We start from the raw sequence: 23229 nt of genomic DNA, 5'->3' as shown, positions 1-23229 counted from the left end.
ACAAACAAACTTCTTTACATTATAAAAAGGTTACTCAGTGAGTTCATCAGAATAAACTTAAGATGTCATTACAAAAGATAATAACAGAGTAAGCTTACTTTATAATAACAGTGTAAGCTTACTTGATAATAACAGAGTAAGCTTACTTGATAATAACAGTGTAAGCTTACTTGATAATAACAGAGTAAGCTTATTTGATAATAACAGAATAAGCTTACTTGATAATAACAAAGTAAGCTTACTTGATAATAACAGAGTAAGCTTACTTGATAATAACAAAGTAAGCTTACTTGATAATAACAGAGTAAGCTTACTTGATAATAACAGTGTAAGCTTACTTGATAATAACAAAGTAAGCTTATTTGATAATAACAGTGTAAGCTTACTTGATAATAACAGAGTAAGCTTATTTGATAATAACAGAGTAAGCTTACTTGATAATAACAAAGTAAGCTTACTTGATAATAACAGAGTAAGCTTACTTGATAATAACAAAGTAAGCTTACTTGATAATAACAGTGTAAGCTTACTTGATAATAACAAAGTAAGCTTACTTGATAATAACAAAGTAAGCTTATTTGATAATAACAGTGTAAACTTACTTGATAATAACAGAGTAAGCTTATTCGATAATAACAGAGTAAGCTTACTTGATAATAACAGAGTAAGCTTACTTGATAATAACAAAGTAAGCTTATTTGATAATAACAGAGTAAGCTTACTTCTTTCATATTCAAGTTTCTTTGTTGTTGTTTTTCAGTGCAACAGTTTAGTGAATTTCTTGACTGTAACTTTCTTGTCAGTTTGTAAATTATTTGTTAAGGCATATTTACAATAGAGTTTATATGTTGCAAAATTGAGTATGTTTAAAAGGAAATATTTCAGTAAGTTCCTTTGTCGCACAGTAAGGAAGTCAGAAGACTTTTAGTATAACAGATCAGTGTGCTGTTTTTTTGGGGTTTTTTTTCATGGAACATTGAGATCCATTTAAACTGGAATAGTTTATTGAGTTAACTTGTTACATATCTACGAATGTTTACGATGGAGAAGACTAGTTAATTATCTGTTGCAAATATAGGAAGGTTTGCTGTGGATCAGGTTATTGAGTTAATTTATTGCGCATTTACAAGTATTTGCAATTGATCAGTTCATTGAACAGTTTGTTGCAAATATAGAACTATTTGCTATGGATAGGGTAATCTAATCATATTGTCTGAATTAGAAAAGTTACTGGGTTTCTTTAAACAGCTTTCAATTGTCGTAAGCTTGAAAAATGTATTTTAGATATAAATATTTTTTAAACAAAACTAAAACTTTTGTAGCAAGATATAATTAATTAAACAAGGGTTAATGTGGCCTTTTAATAAGGATAGTTTAAATGAAAAACTGTTGACTTTTCAATATATGATTATAGAAAATGCGAAAGTATTAAGTGTCAAATGTCTACAATATTCTTATGTTTTGAGTTATTTATTCTTAAAGTATGACTCTAATAGGCTTAGGCTAACTGTCAGTTTATCTTAAGATAGCCTCATGAAGTAACTCTCAGCTGGTGCGTAAAATGAAAGTAAACAAAAACGTTAAAAAAATTCAAAATGTTTAAAATAATTTCGTATGATGAATGAAAGTTTTACTTTTAACGAAAAGTTACACGAAAATATTAGCTTATTACTGAAGACCTGCTCAACTCTTGACGTTAAAACAGTAAAGAGATAATCCTATATTTTTGTTTGTTTGCACTCGATTAAATATACGAAGAACCGGCAGCGCAGGTAACCGAGTGCAGGCGGAACCGTTATGCTAGTGCATTTCGGAAAGAAGTGAATAACGCTGCGTGTGTAACGTTTTATTGTTCTAAGTGAAGTAGATGTTAGCATTTGCCATCTGTTCGTTAATTATCTCGTCAAGTAAATTAACTTTACCTTGTTCATGTTCTGTGGTGAGCAACGAGGGTTTTCAAACCTGGCCATCGGAGAGGATGATACAGTAGTAGGAGTGGTTATGTATCGAAGAGGGGACAATGATCATTTACGGCACGATATCAGGTAAATCTTTAAAAAAAAAAGACATTTTAGACGGTTAAGCAGACGCACATCTTCTGTCACGTTTTCACATTTGGTGTGGACACACACCTGTTTCTTACTGGCTTAATGGGCGGGGGAGGAGGTACACAGCCGTACTTAAATTGTATGAATAGGCGATAAACAGACTGGTGGCTGAGCAGACTCATCGCGTAACAACACATTTTTAGTTTTATATGCCCTAATGTAAGCATGTCTGAAAAAAAAAAAACGAAGAAAAATATTCTGTTGGTATTTTCTACTCCCTGTCAGTAAGAGTATTTTACATTGTAATATATTTATGTCTCGCGACTGTTGTTTTCGTCTTCTTGATATCATAATCCATTCTAAGCACGTTAACTGTTCATAGTGTTTTCTTTTTAACGTATAACACACATCCTTTCTTGTTAGATATAAAATTATAATAGGCTTTGTAAGTTATCTTTGTGCCTGTTAAATAAACGTTGAATGAAGGACTGTAACTGAGTCTAACTTAACATATTTTAGTATTCTCTTTCTGTTAAACATAATGCTACACAATGGATTAAGTGGCTATGAGAAACCAGAGTTTTAGATGAAAAAGTCTTCAAAATTACTGTTTAACCACTGGGGACTTATCGGTGTGAAAGAGTGACGATGTAGACCTTTTATTGAAATATACTGTGTACTTTAATAAATACTGAGTGAGCTACGTAAGTATATATATCACTAATATTTGAGGATTAGAAGGTAACAAGAGCAGTCAGTTACAATTATCTTTACATTATATGGAACTGTTCCCGAAAAGTTATCATCACTATATTTAGCAGAGTGAGGTCTGCTCTAATTTTATCATAACACTTTATGTCTATATCTTCTCACCTCAGAATATAACTTTATTAAAGACAAAATTTGGCGCTCAATTTCATTAACGTTACTGAGTAAACTGTAACACGTGTAATACATTTTTCTTTTTGTTGTATTTGTTAATGTCTGGCTCGGGAAAAGGAAATCAGATCTGAACGCCCATGTTAGAATTCTAGTGTATGAAAGTTAAGAATACTGAAAACCGCTCAGTTTTTAGAAACTACTACTCTGTTAAACACGTGGATGAAATGTGTATTCTTGGCTTGCCACATTATTCTTCAAATAGCAACAGAAAACATAGTTTGTATATTCTGCTGCTATACTGTTTAGCAAAAGAGTCTCATTGTTTTTGCTATTGATCAACATGTTTACCATTAGAATCAGGTTAGAAAGCAGGTCAACCCACTGACACAGGGAGAGTCGTTGAACACAGGCAAGACTGCCCTAGTCACACAGTAAACACCAGTGGCCTGACGAATGACAAAGAAGTATTTATGTTTCATGTATCGTCTTCCTAAATGTCCACCAGTAAGTGGAACCCACGTGCCTGCACTATTAGAAGAAAGTTCGGGGGAAGATGGGGGGATGAATGAAGTTGTTACAAAGCAGGGGATGGAAACGGGGGATCAGAGTTTGTAGGTATTCATTCACGTGTGGTTTAACCAATGTTTATTGTAAGTTGATAACGGCGCGCGGGAAAAAGTTTTAGAAACATCCAATGACGGGTGGCACGTGCCACGTGCATGCCAGAGGTTGTTATCCATACGTTTCTTCCGTGTCTTTCTTAACACATCTGTCGACTGTTTTCCTGTTGTGAAGTATTTCCTCTTTTTTCTTTGAAACAGGAAATAAAAAACAACTGCCAGTTGTAGGTCAAAAGTCTAAACACTTTAATAAAAACCCAAATGATATAATTTAAATCGATATTAAGATTTGTTTTTGAATAACAACTATGAAGAAAATATGAAAACAGCCGTAGCTGTAGAACCCCTAACCAATATTTTGGAATGTTTCATTTTAATATACGCTGTTTGCTGTTACTCCGAAATATGCTATTCATTGAAATGAACAAGTTATTGATCGATTTAGGTCCTCAATAATGGGGCCTGGCATGGCCAGGTGGTTAAGGCACTCGACTCGTAATACGAGGGTTAAAATCCCCGTCACACTAAACATACTTGCTATTTCAGCTGTGGAGGCGTTATAATGTTACAGTCGATCTCACTCTTCGTTGGAAAAAGTGTAGCCCAAGAGTTGGCTGCCTTCCATTTAGTTTTATACTGCTAAATTAGGGACGGCTAGCGCAGATAGCTCTCGTGTAGCTTTGCGCGAAATTCAAAACAAAACCTAAATCGAACAGCAAAATAAAACATACTATAGATCAAGCTTACGTTTCTTACAAAGAAGATCGATCATGCAGGAATATTGATTATGCTTATAGGGATATTATAATGCGTATCAAACTTTATAATTACATTATTCAGCAGAGCTAAAACATTATCTATCAGAAAGTTAATTCAAACTCGGATATCAAACCTAAAATAACTGAAACTGATGATAGGCTAAGTTAACAATAGCATTATCAAAGTATGCGTCATTATGTTATCGTCCTTCTTAAGGTCAATGTAAAATAATGTTAAAACGGCAGAATTTGTTTAATATAAAAAGCAAAAAAAGTGATATGTCAGCGATGTTAAATTTGCCACATAGTTCTTAGTTCTATTTGTAACTTTATTTGACTAGTATCTCACTTCCTTCACAGTTGTAACATCAAATAGACATTTCTCAACTTGAAAGTAGGAATGTCTCTAATTTTACTACATTCCGAAATTCGCATTACGACTTTGCCTAATGATATAACACACATTGCTCTTTTAGCCCTAAAAAATCCTTCAGAAATCATTAGATTTAGATATAGGAATGAACTGAATGCAGACATTGTCTTCCATCTTTTCAACCTTCTAATGTGATATAAAAGTTTCTGAACGTATTTGAAAGGTATACAGTTTTCCTTTTGTGTGTTCATTCATTTTGACTTCAATCTCATTAGTGTCAATTGTCATTGCCTGGTTTTAAACACTGAACATTACATGTAGTTAAAAATATCTAACTAACAACTGAGTTAGCACAGACTAATTAGCCTTTGATAATAAACTGATAACACAGGCTGTCATTAACCGGCGACAACGTATATTTATACTTCACTAACGAGCTCAGCTGCCCAGAGTGTACAACATGAACGGCAAACTTCACAATCTATTCGATCAACAGTTCATGAGAGCTGATAAGCCGATTAACAGTAACTATTCGATTATCAATATGGGAGAGCTGAATAACCAGTTAAAGGCAAATTAACCGCTTAGGTTTCGCTGTGAATTTTTTAATGATCAATAGCTGGAAAATTGTGTGTTGTTAATATTTTGTTTCGAACGTTAAAATTTTGTTTAGAATTTTGTCTGATATTCAGCGTGTATTTGCACTTGCAAATGTTTCGTATGTTGCTGACCTTTGTCTTTGTCACCTGGATTTGTGCTCAAAGCATGCAAACAGCTGGAACCCACACATTAAACTAACGATCTCCAGAAAACTTCTTATTTCAGAATATATCATTTTCGTGATATAAACAGAGTCTGATTCAGGTAGCTTTATCTTTTCAGACAAATGGACACTACTACAATCTGGATTTGAATGGCTATATTGTGTTAGGAATTTTAACGCCGTCCATTAAATTCTGAATGTGAATGGTTATAGTGTTTCAGGCATCTAGACACTAGAATCTGGATTTGACTGGTTATAGTGTTTCTGGAATTTGGACATCAGAGTCCGAATTTGAGTGGTTATAGCGTTTGAGACATTTGGACACTAGTATCTGGATTTGAGTGGTTATAGTGTGTAACACATTTAGAAATCAAAGTCTGGATTTGAGCGGTTATAGTGTTTCAGTCATTTGGACACCAGAGTCTAGATTTGGGTGGTTATAGTGTCTCAGGCATTTAGTAATTGGACTCTGGATTTGAGTGGTTATAGTATTTCAAGCATTTGGATGCTAGAATCTGGATTTCGATAGTTATAATGTTTCAGGAATTTGGACATCAGAGTCTGAATTTGAGTAGTTATAGTGTTTTAGACATTTCGACATCATAGTCTGAATTTGAATAGTTATAGTGTTTCAGGCATTTGGACACTAGAATCTTAATTTGATGGTTATAGTGTTTAAGGCGCTTGGACATCAGAGTCTGAATTTGAGTAGTTATAGTGTTTTAGACATTTCGACATCATAGTCTGAATTTGAATAGTTATAGTGTTTCAGGCATTTGGACACTAGAATCTTAATTTGATGGTTATAGTGTTTAAGGCGCTTGGACATCAGAGTCTGAATTTAAGTAGTTATAGTGTTTCAGGCATTCGGACATTAGAGTCTGGAGCTGAGTGGTTATAGTGTTCCAGATATTTGGACACCAGAGTCTGGATTTAACTAGTTATAGTGTTTTAGGCATTTGGATAACAGAGTCTAGAATTAGTGGTTATAGTGTTTCAGGCATTTAGAAATTGAAGTCTGAATTTGATGGTTATAGTGTTTCAGGCATTTAGAAACTGGAGTCTGAATTTGAGTGGTTATAGTATTTCAGGAATTTGGACAATATAATCTGGATTTGGTTGTAATAGTGTTTCAGGTATTTTGACATCAGAGTCTGAATTTGATGGTATATATATAGTGTTTCAAGCATTTGGACATCAATGTCTGGATTTGAGCAGTTATAGTGTTTCAGTCATTTGGACACCAGTGTCTGGATTTGAATGGTTATAGTGTGTCAGACATTTAGAAATCGGAGTCTGAATTTGAGTGGTTATAATGTTTCGGGAATTTGGACATTAGAGTCTGTATTTGAGTGGTTATAGTGTTTGAGGCATTTTGACATTAGAGTCTTGAGTTGAGTGGTTATAGTATTTCCGGTATTTGGACACCAGAGTCTGGATTTGAGTGGTTAGTGTGTCAGACATTTAGAAATCGCGGTCTGTATTTGAATATTTATAGTGTTTCAGGTATTTGTACACCAGAACCTGGATTTGAGTAGTTTTAGTATCAGCATTAAAGAAAAAACAACATAAAAAGGAACTTTATGTTCGGTTCTTCTCTTTTTAACCTAAATCTCTGTTTTTTTCTTAAAAGAATTTCCAGTGTTGATGTATTAGGATTTAATTTGGTTTCAACTTCCAGATAGATAAAGACTCCTTACATCTGGTTCTTTGTTGGAACTACATGTTGTCCCGCCTCATTCTTGGTCAAGATGTCTGCAGGTTGATGTTGTAAGAATCAAATAGACTCCAATTATCATGACCCTCAAACCAAAGTTAAATTCCAATCCATCTCTAACTGAAGCAGAATCAGATTATTTAAACCATTACGAATGCTGAAAATGAGTTATCAAAAATTTGAATGTTGGTTTAGGCTTTCAATAGATTATGTGAAAGAAATCACTATTACTTACCGCTATAATTAATACAACTGATTTTTTAAGTAGCTTAGCAAGCAATTTATAAGGTTTGTTTAAAAATTCAAGATAGTTTTTTATGTATTCTTTATAACTGGAGGAGGATAAATAACTTATAATAAAACTTATCGTGTGTAAAATTTGTCTCAAAAATATCTCTAACTATTTTTCAAATCAAAGCGCTTTATCTAATTTATTGTTTTAATATTATATAATACTGACTTTTATCGAGTGTATATATATTTAGAGGTAGCATGTCAAAATTAGATGTTTTGCTTAGTTAATAATAAAGATTTTTTTATTTCGCGCAAAGCTACATGAGAACTATCTGCGCTAGCCGTCCCTAATTTAGTAGCGTAAGACTAGAGGGAAGGCAGCTAGTCATCACCATCCACCGCCAATTCTTGAGCTACTCTTTTACCAACGAATACTGGGATTGAGTGAAAATTATAACGCCGCCACGGCTGTAAGGGCGAGCATGTTTGGGGCGACAGGGATTCGAACCCCCAACCCTCATATTATAATAATAAAGAGGTATTATTCATGTATCCAAACTGTCCAATTACAAATAATGTCAAAACAATTCTATAAAAGCATACTTCCAAACAAATTTCATTTATAGCTAAACAAAAACTGGTTACAGTTGAAAATCACTTCAATCAGGTAATTGTTTGTTTGTTTGTTTGTTTCAAAATTTTCGTGTTAAACTATAAAGAAAAAGGATTATCTACAGTACCCACCGCCTACCTTTAGATTACTCGTGTCTGACCGAATAGTGAGACTTGAGCATTGCTTTTGTTGAGTAACCTCAGCCCCAAAGTGAGAAAAGCGTCTTTTGCAGTGACAAGCCAGGAACCATTAACTTTAAAATTCACAGCCAACTAAAGACCACGCCCGACACAGATGAAGTCATGTGAAATAACCAAGTAGACTTATTTAATACTTAATTAAAATGTTTTGTTAAAACACATTTAGATATATATAAATGCGTTATGTTTAGTTTGGTTAAAAATTTAAATGATTTGAGAGTTCTGAATGTTTAAGAGACGACAGAAACATTTTCGGCTATAAATAGTACAATGATTAAAACTGTTAGAGGTGATTGATACGAAAGCCACTAATCTCCATATAGCTTTGCCCCAAGCTAAAATCTCCGATTGTACTCGTTGTAGTACTTAGAATGCATTATCGAGGATGAAAGAATGCTTATTGACAAGTTATTCAACTTCATTAAATACGGTTTTCGGATAAATGTGCGAGGTATAAATGGTTCTTTCAACTAGTTTGGGTTTATTTAAAGAGCATGTTCCGAAGAGTAATAGGTGATATCTGTAGACGAGTTGAACTTTAGTTAATATTTCCAGGTGTTAAGATAAAGTAGTCCTAACCTTGTAAACGTGTTTTCTAAATTAATCATGCAGCAAATTCCTTGAGTCCAAGACTCTGTTACTTACATGGTTCTTAATATCGCAAGGAAACATAAAAAATTAAACAAATGTCGAATAAACTCAGCAGTTAATAATCCCATTAATTAAAACCAAAAACATAAAATTACTTAGTAAGATACAATACGTAGACCCCACAGAAGTGAATATTTTAAAAACAATTCCATAATATAAAAGTTACAAAACACTCTTTCAGCGCCAAACTATTACCCGTAATAATGGCTCAATATGACCTAGTGGCGAGAGTACTTGAACTGTCAATCCGAGAGTTCAAGCTTTACATCCGCTTGCCACAAAGTTGGAGTCTGTCCTTTGAGGCCATGGATTAAATCCCACTATTCCATTAGAGTTAGGCCCTGCATGGCCAGGTGGTTAAGGCACTCGACTCGTAATCTGTGGGTCACGGGTTCAAACCCCGTCGCACCAAACATGCTCGCCCTTTCAGCCGGAGGGAGAATTATAATGTTACGGTCAATCCCACTATTCGATGGTAAAAGAGTACCCCAAGAGTTGGCGGTGTGTGGCGATGACTGCCTGACTTCCTTCTAGTCTTACATTGCTAAATTAGGGAGGGCTATCTGCGCTCGCTGTATTTTGCGCAAAATGCAAAACAAACTAAACCATTAGAGGGTTCCAAGAGTTGGCGATGGATGCTGTTGTGCCTTCTGTCTAACCTATCGTTTCAAAACTAGGGACTACCAGCGCAGATAGTCTTTCTTCTACCTAACCTATCGTTTCAAAACTGGGGACTACTAGCGCAGATAGTCTTTCTTCTACCTAACCTATCGTTTCAAAACTGGGGACTACCAACGCAGATAGTCTTTCTTCTACCTAACTTATCGTTTTAAAACTGAGAACTACCAGCGCAGATAGTCTTTCTTTTACCTAATCTATCGTTTCCAAAACTGGGGATTACCAGTGCAGATAGTCTTTCTTTTACCTAATCTATCGTTTCCAAAACTGGGGACTACCAGCGCAGATAGTCTTTCTTCTACCTAACTTATCGTTTCAAAACTGGGGACTACCAGCGCAGATAGTCTTTCTTTAGCTGTGCGCAAACATCCGAAACAATCAAAACAAACTCTATGTATGACATCTGCTGAATAATTCCAGAAGTAAGTTTACGCTGTAATCGTGCAAGTGGCTAGTTTTGTGAACACCTGTTTCTTAAATTTGACCAAGTTATTGGTAATATTCTTACAATCGTACAATAGTAACAGCTTTGTACCCTACACAGCACTAACAGATTCGTGTATTATTAATATTGGTAGGTTAACTATATAAGTTGAATTATTTAAGCATTTTGAAAACTTCTTGATTAAAAGATTTAAATTTAAAATGATTAAAATGAAGTAGGCAGAAATATTAGTGTCTTAACACATTTAGTAACGCTATTGACAATGTCATAACCATTTAAACGTGTTGTTGTTGTTGTTGTTTTTGTCTTTTATTGTTAATTTCTGTGAAGAAACTCTGATGATGTATACATGGATTATGAGGTCAGTATATGGAGAAAAGATTTATAGATCAATGTCGTTCAGCATCTGAAACCTAACTACAACTGGCTAAAGTACCAGGGGAGTAAAATAGAACATGTGAGCCCTACTTTGATTGAGCTTCAGATCCTTGGTTTTGAGCCTAAAGAAAGAAATTACGAAATTTTGTGAGCACTAGTGATTGAGTAATTGTCTTGCAAGTTTCAGATTTTAAAATACGTGCATATAATTTTTTAAACGTTTTGGACCATGTGTAAAAACATCTGCAATTACATGTAGTGCTTACTAACGAAACAAGTTTTTTCCGCGTGTAATCACGAATGCCATTAAATAAAACTTTAGAATATTTTTTCAAGTTTACTTTACCATCGCAGGTAAGAAGACCATCTGTTCTTAGCAGCTGTCGTCCAGGAACCCGATCAGTCATGCACCTGGCACCTCTCGCCTTTGAATCTTCAGTCTCTCCGGTTTCGAACATTATTCAAAACGGTATTCGAACACTAGAATGAGAAGGATTACTTGTGTGAGTTTTCCTTTCCGGAAACTACCCAAGTCTAAGTTTTAATACATATCTCAGGAACTCCATCTCATTAATCAGGTAAGTTTGGGTTTTCAAGCTTTTGTTCGATTGTATTCGTTTCGCTCTATGTTAATAAACTACAAGTTGAGCAAAATAATTTTATGTCCAGATGTCGTGGAGGTAAACAGGTTTTATTAATCTTTTAGTTGGTTTGTTTCTTTTTACCATTTAAGGTTTTCTCAAAAAATGTTTTCTTTTCCTAAAAAAATAGTGACTTATAAACATAGCGTATTGCCTATAATTACAGTGTTTTATAAAGCTTACCGTGTGCGACAGTATTATTAGTCGAACATATAATCAATGTTTATTTCCGTAATTTTTATTTGAAAAAAGACACAAACATACACATACACGCACTTACCAGCACTGATATCAACAAGTCATTTGTGGAAAATAGAATCCAGAACTGCACACATACTATAATTATCGCCCCATAACAGTTTGCAACGCCACCAGGAGGTGTTAATTAGAGGCAATACGGTTCGTCCCGATATACCTTTTTTTCTGACCTAGCAAGTATATATTGCATGATACTTTCATCAGGTATTTAAATCCAACCAGCGAGTTTGTTCAAAAAATGACATAATCTTTCATTTATATAAATGTTTCTTCAGTACCCACTCAAACCGACTACAATTCTTTATTTTCTAAAAAATTAGGTTCCTCTTCTTCGACGATATACAGTTTTTTACAATGGTTGTGAAATCGCTTTACGTGAACACTGTCGTTCTCAAACTGTATAATGCAGTAGAAAGATGACTTTATATTGAACGTCGTACAAAGACATTTTACAATACAGTAAACTTGTTCGTCCTGTTAAACACGTATCACTTTCACATTCTATCTTATACATGTCTTTTAACGTGTAGTTAATTTTGCGTCTATAAGAATAGATATCGACTACGTAATTTCTATGCAGAATAATTACTTTTTTTCCGTTTAAACAGTGTGTACAATGTAACTTGTAAAACTGTTATTTAATATTTCTTAATCTTGTTTTTTAATTACAAACATAAACTCCAAAATCTCAACTCCTTCCTCTTTAAATATATTTATATGGAATTTAAATTTTCAACCTGGACATCACCTGGGGCTCATTTATAGACCTTATCAAAGATATCCAGGATTCGATTGTAACTGCTCCAAATTTTGAACAATTAACCAATGGGAAGACAGCCAGCACCTGCCGCCTCAGTATTTGCGTCTGGATCTTTTAATCAGATAACGGGATTTTCTTATTACTTTTATAACGCATCCACACCTGAAAGAGAGAAACGTGTTCAACATCATCACTTCTTGATCCTCGGACCCTGCGATCCATTGTTGATCAGTAATCCGTGCTAAGCCTAAGGGCTTTTATTTTAACAGTTGACACAAACATTGATTAAGTTATTCACTAGTGTATGCGGTAAATCTGTAGACAGAATTAAGACCAGTAATGAAATGTAATATATATCTATTATTGTATAGATGTACAAGTGATCGATGCCATGCATATACACTAAGGTCAACTTTGGCGTAAAATTTCCAACAATGAAAGATTTAGTAATTTTGTTCGTTTTGATAACACTGCGTAGTACAGGTTTTACTTTAAGTAAAAAAAGATGTCACGATGTGACGAGATCATATTCCGTCAAACAAGATCATATCTCAGAATCAATTAAATATAAAGATGACGGATTTTCTTTGTTATCTCCTGAACAATTTTGTCTTCAACAATTATAAACATAGAAATATTGTTTTGATATTTCTGTTTTGACTTTATTTTCTGTCATCAGTTTTCCTTTACATCATTTCTATTTATTTATTACTTGTTAATATTCTTTCATTATCCTTCATATTTGATTTTACATAGATTAACCAATAATGTAAGATGGATATTATTCTTTGAAGACACAAGTTTTGACGGATATAGAGATTTCTTTTCCTGCAAAATATCTTTATAGTCCATATTTCTTAATGTTCCTGTAAATAAATGGATTGATTGATGAATTTATCGACTTATATTTCTGAAGACGTTTGACTTATTTCTAAACAAACATTTAAGACTTATTTTGAAAGAGAAAAGTTTAATGTAATATTGTTTTAAAAAGAACATTATTCTTTTTTTTTTTTAATCCTGCAAAATACACGTTTGGGAACAATTTCTCTTAACAGCATCACCTTATCAGTCTTTTTTCTAAACAACCAAAACGTCAGCGAAGGTTAATAATTTTAGGCCTAACAGTCTGATAATTGTGAAGACATTTATAATGAACTGTGACCTCTTGAATACATGAAGTTTAAGCTGTCGATTGTAGTTAGCTAAAAAAGTGGCCACTATTATAACAATACGTTAATTATACATTTTCTGTATAAATATTGAACTTTATCATTTTAACACATTATCAACAAGTCAGAAAACAAACGCGCGCAAGTTTTACAGTGCGATTCAACAGATGGTAGTTTTTATTTTGTACACTAGACTGCGCCCTAGGCGGGATTCTCCCACTTGTGCTCGTGTGGAACGACTCAGCACATGTAAATGCTACGAAGCAAGACGAAATATTAAAAGATGTTGACGTAGCGTGGCACGGAAGTGAGCAAAAACATCTACTTCGTATGATGCCTATTGTAAGAGACGATAAGCTCTTATAAAGAAGGGGTAGCTATGGTCATATTCAGGCAATCTCGTTAACAAAGCTTCATAGAAATTCTTCAGCCGAAAAGTAGAACCTTTCCACTTAATTAAATAATTATAATATCGACCACATTATTTGTTTTTTAACTATTTAAAAACACCAAAATACACGCTCAAGTGTGTGTTTTTAAATAATTTACGTATAGAATGAAAATATTAACCATATTTAACGTTCGATCAAAATATACTATGCTATTTTTTTATGTAAAGCCTTGATAGAACTATTTTATTTTCAGACAATTATTGATTATACACAATAGTGTTATTCTTTCAAAACGAAGCTCGTGATAAACAATGTAAAGAAATTCAAATAATAAAACACTCATCAAGAACGGATATTACTTCAGTTTACGTAACACGACTTTTTTATTAACTTTTATATTCAGAATTGTTTGAAATGATAAACCTAACCTAGATGAAACTCCGCTCTGTGTCTCGTCTTTGGTTTGGTTTGTTTCGAATTTTGCGCAAAGCTATACGAAGGCTATCTGCGCCAGCCGTCCCTAATTTAGTAGTGTAAGAGTAGAGGGAAGGCAGCCAGTCATCACCACCCACCGCCAACTCTTGAACTACTCTTTTACCAATGAATAGTGGATTGACCGTCACATAATAACGCCCCCATGACTGAAAGGGTGAGCATGTTTGGTGCGATGGGAATTCGAACCCGCGATCTTCAGATTACGGGCCGAGCGCCTTAACCACCTGGTCATGCCAGGTCGTCTCGTCTTTGAAAAGAATATTCACGCGAGAAATCTCGTTTTATTTACAAGCCTAAATTAAAATATTTATAAGAAATTTGTGATAGCAGTCATTAAATTTGTACTCTTTGAACTGATACAAAATAACTCAGACTGTTGAGCTATATTTTTATTATTAGAAGCTGGACATAATTATATTTATCCTAACTCGTTAACAACTAGATGGGATCAAATACTAGATTCTTTTTCCTTATTGGCTAAGCACCAACATATGACCAAATGACTTTTGTTGATGAGATCAAAAGATTAAAAAATAACTCTATAAATATCAACTAAAAATACGTTTTTGTTTTTAATGTTAAGTCATATTTTGAGCTCTTCTTGAACTAAAATGGTACGAAAACTAATCAAAATTCTAAATGTTCACTCCTTGAACAAAAGGTTAGAAACCTTAACCTCGAAACGTCATTATGAATTTAAGAAGCTTCAGTATTGTAGTTAACATTATTTTTCTGGTCTTTGATTCTGAATATTATTTGTTCTAATCTTTCAATTAATCGCATTACAGCAGCTGTGATGAACTTCCAACCTTGTCTCTATGTTGAGTCTCTACGAAAATAAACCTATGATGCAGGTCTTGACTAGGACCCCGGAGGGTGGACAAGTTCCTAGAATAACCATTCTTTGGCCTGTTAGATCTCTAACAAAAGGATTGTAAATCTCCTATTTATATTGATTTAAAAATGGAATTTGTAACAGCTAGACAGATACTGATTAACTCAGTTCACGAGTTTAACATGTTGAACTAAGTGTCCTTTAATAATGTAGCATTCAGATGTCCGAATTCATTATTCGGCTTACAGTTCATCATGTTTTCAGAAAATAAAGAATTATAGAGTGTGTCACACACAATACAACAAAATTATAAAATATATGGATGAGAAAAAAATACGTAACCTCCGAACATTCCTTATCAAATTCTTTCAAATCTAAAACTTATTCATCGTTAAAAACAATGTAAATAATTTCTGGTTCGGTAGTTTTATATGAATTGTTATTAACAAGTGTTTTCCATAGTTTGGTATACATTTTTATTCGTCCTTTTCTAATACTATCTAAGCCTATCTTGTCGGAAAATGCAGTTACAACATTTCTGTCATTACTCCAAACAACATATTGTTAATCGCCATCTTTCGTTACCAAAACCTACTAAAACAGTTCATATTTCTAGTTTATTTATTTTGATGTTCCTTTTTATAGCAAATAATTAAAAATTCCTCGTGCGAGTATTTACAATATGTAATTTAACTTCTACCTAACTTACTAATGATCATAAATTATAGAATTCAATCAAAAAGGTACGTGCACTTCGGTAAGCTTACTTAAAGGTTAAGGTTTTACGAGACTCGTGTGAGAAATATTTGATTCAGTTGCTATTAGCAAAACATGAACGTCGAGAACGTGTTGTCCAACATGCTGTTCGACACCTCAACTCGGTCGAAAGATGTCGTTAAAAGACGTAGGTGATGGAAAGTGTTCTCATTAATTACTCAAGTGATAAGTGAAATAACGTTTCAAACTTACGGAATCAAACGTGACATGTTAATTATAAAAAATTGATGTCGTGCAGAATTCTTACGACACTTCTGTGACATTTTTAAAATCAATTTGATTTGAATTTTCTTCTTTTTTTCCGTCGTGAGAGACAAATGTCCATTAGTATAAGAAGTTGAAATCGAATTGCTTTTATATTTCAAAATATGAAACTATATTCTTATTTATTCTATTTAAAACACCAAAAACTTAAGAACATTCACGACTTACTAAGCCTTGCTGTTTATCACAGAAGGTTATGCTTGAATTAATAATGTCTTATTCCATAACTGGCGTGACAGACTCAACTCTGGGAGACAAATAAGGAGATATATTTTCAAGCCTGACCCGGCATGGTCAGGTGGTTAATGCGCTCGACCCGTAATCTAAGAGTTGCATGTTTGAATCCCCATCACACCAAACATGCTCGCCCTTTCAGCCGTGGGGGCGTTACATTATGACGGTCAATCCCGCTATTCGTTGGAAAAAAGAGTAGCCCAAGAGTTGCCGGTGGATGGTAATGATTAGCTGCCTTCCCTCTAGTCTTACATTACTAAATTAGGGAAGGCTAGAGCAGATAGCTCTCGTGTAGCTTTGTGCGAAATTCGAAACAAGCAAAGCCAAACTCTTCAAGCCTGGCCTGGCATGGCCAGGTGGGTTAAAGCTTTCAACTCGTAATCCGAGGGCCGCGGGTTCGAATTCTCTCGTTCCAAACATGCTCGCCCTTTCAGCCGTGGGGGCGTTACATTGCGGCTGTCAATCCCACTATTCATTGGTAAAAGAGTAGCCCAAGAGTTGGCGGCTGGTAGTGATGACTAGCTGCCTTCCCTCTAGTCTTATACTGCTAAATTAGGGACGGCTAGCGCCGATAGCCCTCGAATAGCTTTGCGCGAAATTAAAAAAATAAACAAACAATTTTCCAAGCCTTATGCATCTTATTACGTACTTCGGAAAACCGTAGCATCTACGTGATGCCCTCCAGTAGCATAACGATACATCAGTGGACTCATACTGCTAGAAACCGGGTTTCAATATCCGTAGTTAACAGAGTACACATTTTCCACTGTGTAGATTTTTGCTTCATTCTAAACAAACTAAGAGCCTTACACGAGAATATTTTACTCTGAAATCAAGTCAATGTGATCTCCTGTTTAGTCCAGTGGCAAATATTATTTAGTTCCAAACTTACGCAATATATATATATTTATTTTAGTTTTCAAAAACTGCCTACTCTTCGTTTGATTTTAAAAGTTGTATGAAAGAATTCGTACTCAATCGCACTATTTTGTGGAATTATGTTGCCTAAAATGCCTGCCAAGGGTACAGTGATATGTCTGCATACTTACAACGCTATAAACTGGGTTTCGGTATGCGTGTTGGTTAGAGTACAAATAACCCATTGTGTAGCTTTGTGTTTAACATTAAACAACAAGTGAATAAAACATGTTAGCAAAATACTTCGAAGGTATGTTAACCTAATGATGTTTTTGCTAAAATTCAATACAGGGTTGTCAGTTGGTCAAGAACAAAGAAATCTTATATTTATGCTATATTTGAAGAAATGTTTTTATATATATTTTTGACAGTACACATAAGGAGGCGCGGCATGGCCAAGCGTGTCAAGGTGTGCGACTCGTAATCTGAGGGTCGCGGGTTCACATCCCCATAGCGCCAAACATGCTCGCCCTTTCAACCGTGGGGGCGTTATAATGTGACGGTCAATCCCACTATTCGTTGGTAAAAGAGTAGCCCAATAGTTGGCGGTAGGTGGTGATGATTAGCTGCCTTACCTCTAGTCATGCACTACTAAATTAGGCGGCTAGCACAGATAGCCCGCAAGTAGCTTTGTGCGAAATTCAAAAACAAACAAACAATACACATAAGGAGTTGCTAATACATAAAGACTAGGAAATACCCGTAAAACATTTACTGCTAAATTAGTATCTTTATTATAATATTACCTCTTTATATAGATGATTTCAAAAATAATACGTGATAAATCTAATAGTAGACACCGAAATACATAGTCCACTTGTCTTAGGCCTAACATTAGTTAAGCTATTATTACGCACGGACTATATTCGATAAAGAGATAAATTAACAATGTAATCCGGGTACTTTTTTTGCTTTAGTTTAGTTAGGGCTGAACTTTACCGTGCTTAATTCCCTTAATAAATAAACTTACAATATTTTTCTGCAACCTAACGTTAAGCTTTAAAAAAATAACTAATGAGCATTTAACACGTTGTTGTATAAATAACTATTAAAGTATATTTACATCCTTTACGCTCTTAGATTTCCATGACACATTTGTTGCTTGTAATAACGCGCAGGTAGATCTTTAATCAGGTATTAAATATCTCCGAATATATGTTATCAACAGCTGATATCCAAAAGTTATAAGTGCTCAAGAGAGAAGAGACTAGTCTCGTGAAAGAATGATATATATCTGCAAACATTATACCGAAAGCTTCATAATTTATGAAATACAATAATTATAAATTTTCTTTGAGGATGAGTGAGGAGCAACAGCTCTTCCTGTCCTTGAGGAAGGATGAGATATACCTAAGTCTTTCTAATTAAACAGTGATCTTGACCCGGGATGAGATATATCTAGACACTTTCTATTACAGGTTGATCATGTGGTGGAATGAGGTATATCTAGACACTTTTTATTACAGATTGAATATGTGGTGGAATAAGGTATGTCTAGGCACTTTCTATTACAGACTGAATATCTGGTGGAATGAGGTATGTCTAGACACTTTCTATTACAGGCTGAATGTCTGGTGGAATAAGATATATCTAGACACTTTCTATTACAGGCTGAATATGTGGTGGAATAAGGTATGTCTCGGCACTTTCTATTACAGACTGAATATCTGGTGGAATGAGGTATGTCTAGACACTTTCTATTACAGGCTGAATATCTGGTGGAATAAGGTATGTCTAGGCACTTTCTATTACAGACTGAATATCTGGTGGAATAAGGTATGTCTAGGCACTTTCTATTACAGACTGAATATCTGGTGGAATGAGGTATATCTAGACACTTTCTATTACAGGCTGAATATCTGGTGGAATAAGATATATTTAGACACTTTCTGTTACAGACTGATCGTAGGGTAAAATGTCTAGCTGGACACAATGCTACTGATCATGTAATAAAATGAGAAATCTCTAAACACTTTCTATTGCAGGTTGATTATGGTGATATTACTGATAAATGAACACTTTATGAGACAGGCGTGTCCGGATTAAGGTTTGGTGGATAACTAGACCCATGTAATATTTGGGAATAATAATAATAGCTCACTATTGCTTCTATTCTGCTAATTTTACAGACTCCAGTAGCCGGAGGTACCTTTGTATGGCTAGGGCGCTAATCCGTCTTGTGTGGCCTATGTGTTTATCTAGTACTGATTATAGGCTGGTCTTTTGGCAGGATGAGTTATACCCAGACGTTTAATGCTATACAATAAAGTGACTAGAAATTGTCAACGGTACAGATTACAACAAAAGACAACTGAAACCTGTAATCATTAAAATGCACAAAATCACAATTTGAATAACTTGTTGTAATAATAAAACATTCAGCCATAATTCTAGAAATATCTCACCAAGTTTTGTCGGCCATAATCCTAGAAATATCTCACCAAGTTTTGTCGGCCTAGGCTAGTTCTAAACCCACAAAGTAAGAGAGTTATGTAAAATGAGAGCGATTTTATGTTCTACAAATTATAGTAATGACAGATAAATTCCAGTGTATGTAATGTATGTGAACTGTAAAAATTGTAGACTAATTAATTTAAAAAAAGCAAACTAACAAACAATCAGTTGTTACAGGTGATGAGAGATATTTTAAAGTGAATAGCCATTTTTTTGTGAATGGCTGTTATTTTCTGTAGTTTAATTTTGCACCCGGCTTGCTAAAAAAAACAAAAACACAAACACCAAGCGTTGACCCTGATACAAATGCTACAGTTGAATATACGGAGGTCATTCTAGTGATATAAGGTAATAAGAGTTCTGTTAAATGGAACCACCAAAGAAAGACGTGACTTCCTTGGTTACGTATTAGATGTAAATTCTCCCAAAGTGGCATATCTTAGAAAATATCGTCAATAACTATTGACGCTTAATAACGACTTTTTCGTGGATACCGCACCTGGATGGGTCGCGAAACTTCTCCGCACGCGACTCACGTTGCTTTCTATGTTATTCCAGACTTCTGTCAGTCACGTTAATGGGCGGAGCCTAGGCGATACAGAGAACGGGCGGACTAGTAGCTACAACAGAACTCAAGGAGACAGGAGAGTGGCGTGATGTGGATGCGAGCTAGACTGTCCTGGCTCGTTACCCTGGTTCTTTTATGTGCGGTGTTACAGGTATGACAGCTTAGCCTGAGTAGAGATAGATACGAATATAGAAGGCGATAAATTATAAACTTTCCAACAGAATAACAGAGGAAATAAAAGTGTTGTACGTTAGTTATTAAGACATCTTTTCTCCAAGTCATAACCAATATAGAATCGTTTTTGTTATGTAATCAGCTTTTCTTGCACCTAAACATTTTGCTTGAATATATTTGTACATATATTATATTATCTAGCAATATATTACTTTTACGTAAAATAATATTAGTTCTTTTATTAGTTAAAATATCAACAATAATTACGTCAGTAACGTTTAAACATATTTGTTTTATTAGTGACAACAAACAATGATAAATGACCATAACTATTAAACGTTTCTCAGTGTTTCATTTAACTCATTTCATTTTATTTTAAACAAGATGATTAATATAATTATAAACTCTTTCCTTCTTCCCTTCGCTGCTATAGGTTTTAGGTTCCGGGGTATTCGAGTTTCGTCTAGTGTCATTTTCCAACGAATATGGCCGTGATTTCGAAGGAAATTGTTGTAGCGAATATCGTACTTCGCACGGTTTGTGTAGTAGTGTTTGCCGGACGTCATTTCGCGTGTGTTTAAAACATTACCAAACAACCATTGATCCAAACCCGCCTTGTACTTTCGGCGAGGTTATAACGCCTGTGCTAGGCAATAACTCTGTGCATCTTTTGGATAAAAAAGTTCCCGGATTTAACAACCCAGTTCGGTTCTCTTTTGATTTTTCCTGGCCGGTAAGTAGAATATACACTAAGTTAAACTTAAGTGTTACCTTTAAAACAAATCAATGATATTTTGTTAATTTTGATATTTTGTACACGGTTGCTTGCGTGAGAAACTATTTAAAGACAATAAGGCAGAGTATAGGTTTTAAAACGTTTTTAAGTATTCTGCGACTCTGATGTAAAGCTAAGACCGGTGTTCATAAATAAACGGGTTTTATTTCTTATAATCCAACAGTTTTAGATTTACAACAAAACGTACACCAAACGTGGCACTCATGTGGACAATTTCTCGTCAGTTATGGATATAGTCTTTGTTAAATAAAAAAATAATTAATCCATCATTCCACAATAGCTCAACCATACTAGTTTTATAAAATGCACGTGCGATAATATTAATTCATATGTTCACAATTGATAGAATTCGTATACAGGGTGTTGGATTTGTCTAGCTAAGTTTCACAGTCTCTTTACTTTGATTCAGTGATGTGTTTCACAGAGCGCGAGAAAACTTCATCAGTGAATATGACCAACCGTTTCACCCCTCTTTGTGAAGAATCTTGATTGCAGGTTCAAAGTTACCTAAAAGTCGTAATTCTGTTATACATGAAACACATACGAGACCGACGGCAGCGGACGGATATTAACCTGTCATCACAATAATTTTTCGATTTCAATTCATCTATCTAACCTATGGAAAAAATAACATTTCTTTATGAACACCGCTCGTGAATATGCTGAATAACCATTTTAAAGTGCAGTGGGCATGGTGTAACGAGACGTATTTATTTCAAAATATAAAACACCATATTTTAATCCGTATATTACAGTATATTGAAAAACAGTTCTGTCAAGTATTTATTTTGTTATGACTAAAGTAATCAACAAAATTATACGAAGAAACTATTCCTATTGGCTATGTTTTAGTAATGTGAGTACGAATAATAAGTTTTCACGTGGTCGAAATCAACAATTCATTATGTTTTTATATTACATCATATCACGTCACAAACGTATCACATATTTAGACTTTTGTATATTTGAATGAAACAGGTTTTAGAATTAAATACCAATGTTGATTGTGGTTTACTTGCTAAATAGTGTCTTCACCGCTGGATTTGTTCGACATCTGTATTTATTTTTGTTGTATTTGAAAGTTGCTACTAAACATTCGGAGAACTAACAACAATATTAGGTAAGCTTTCATGTACCCTGTATCAAAACTTTCAAAGGATAACAGTTGTTCTTAGATAACAGCCAGTTTCTTTGTTGTTAAGCACAAAACTGCAGAAAGGATTATCTGGTTCCATCATTAAACTCTCAACTGTAATGTTGTAACTTCTTACGTTTACCGCGAAACCACCGGAAGTTGTAAACTTGATACCCGGAAGCCAAGATATATATATATATATATCACAATTTATTAGTTTTTATAGGTTTTAAATAGTAGTACTGTTATTATGTATTAAATTTATTTTTACATTTATAAAAGTGAAACCTTTTTATGTGACGTAAAGATTGTGTTTTTGTGAGTAACTTAGTTTTATAAAAACATCATATATATATATATACATGACAGATATATTTTACTTCCTTTTATATAATAACTGAGGTATCACAAACGTTAAGTGATGCAGAAATGTTTTAAGGTATCTATAAAATATAAATTTTTAGGGCTATATAATAACAAATAGTAGCATGTGTGTGTTAAGTATTACGGTTTATGCTGTTGTAACAATGTTAAGTAACAAGACGTGTTTTATTTCAGTAGTGTTAGGTAAAAGAGAGTATCTTAATAATGTTACACAACAAAATGCATGTTAATATTATTAAGTTAAATAAAACAAGAAATGTTAGCATAATAATGTTAAGTAACACAAGATGCTTAATGTAACATTGTTAAGTAAAAGTACATATGCTAACGTAATAATATCAAGTAAAACAAGTTATGTTAGTGTAATCATATTAAGTAACATAGGTTATGTTCATGTAATATTGTTAAGTATGTTAATATAATCACGTTAAGTAACAAGGGATATATTAGTACAATAATGTTAAGTATCATGTGCATTGCACACCTATCAACAATTAACTTTGTTTCTTTTTATTTTCTAGAAAAAAACATGAAGTACAGACTTATTTATTTATAATTTTATAATATAAGTATCACAATAATTCTTAGAAAAAAGTAATATTTAGGTATTTT

The 23229-nt window shown here is 33.9% G+C and overlaps 1 protein-coding gene across 1 annotated transcript in view; it reads left to right on the top strand.

The window, feature by feature from the left end:
- Nucleotides 1-23229, top strand: part of LOC143229831 (uncharacterized) — a 69092-nt gene that overhangs the window by 20386 nt on the left and 25477 nt on the right. Inside the window, exons 2-4 of the mRNA XM_076462648.1 lie at nucleotides 10715-10938; nucleotides 20119-20279; nucleotides 20736-21035. Of these exons, the coding sequence (XP_076318763.1) occupies nucleotides 20217-20279; nucleotides 20736-21035 (363 nt within the window). The 5' untranslated portion in view covers nucleotides 10715-10938; nucleotides 20119-20216. The remainder of the gene's footprint in view (nucleotides 1-10714; nucleotides 10939-20118; nucleotides 20280-20735; nucleotides 21036-23229) is intronic.

This window comes from Tachypleus tridentatus, chromosome 10 (genome assembly GCF_004210375.1).
Source record: "Tachypleus tridentatus isolate NWPU-2018 chromosome 10, ASM421037v1, whole genome shotgun sequence".
Classification (NCBI taxonomy): domain Eukaryota; kingdom Metazoa; phylum Arthropoda; class Merostomata; order Xiphosura; family Limulidae; genus Tachypleus; species Tachypleus tridentatus.
The sequence above is the reverse complement of the archived record's forward strand: the minus strand, read 5'-3'. Positions and strand labels throughout refer to the sequence as shown.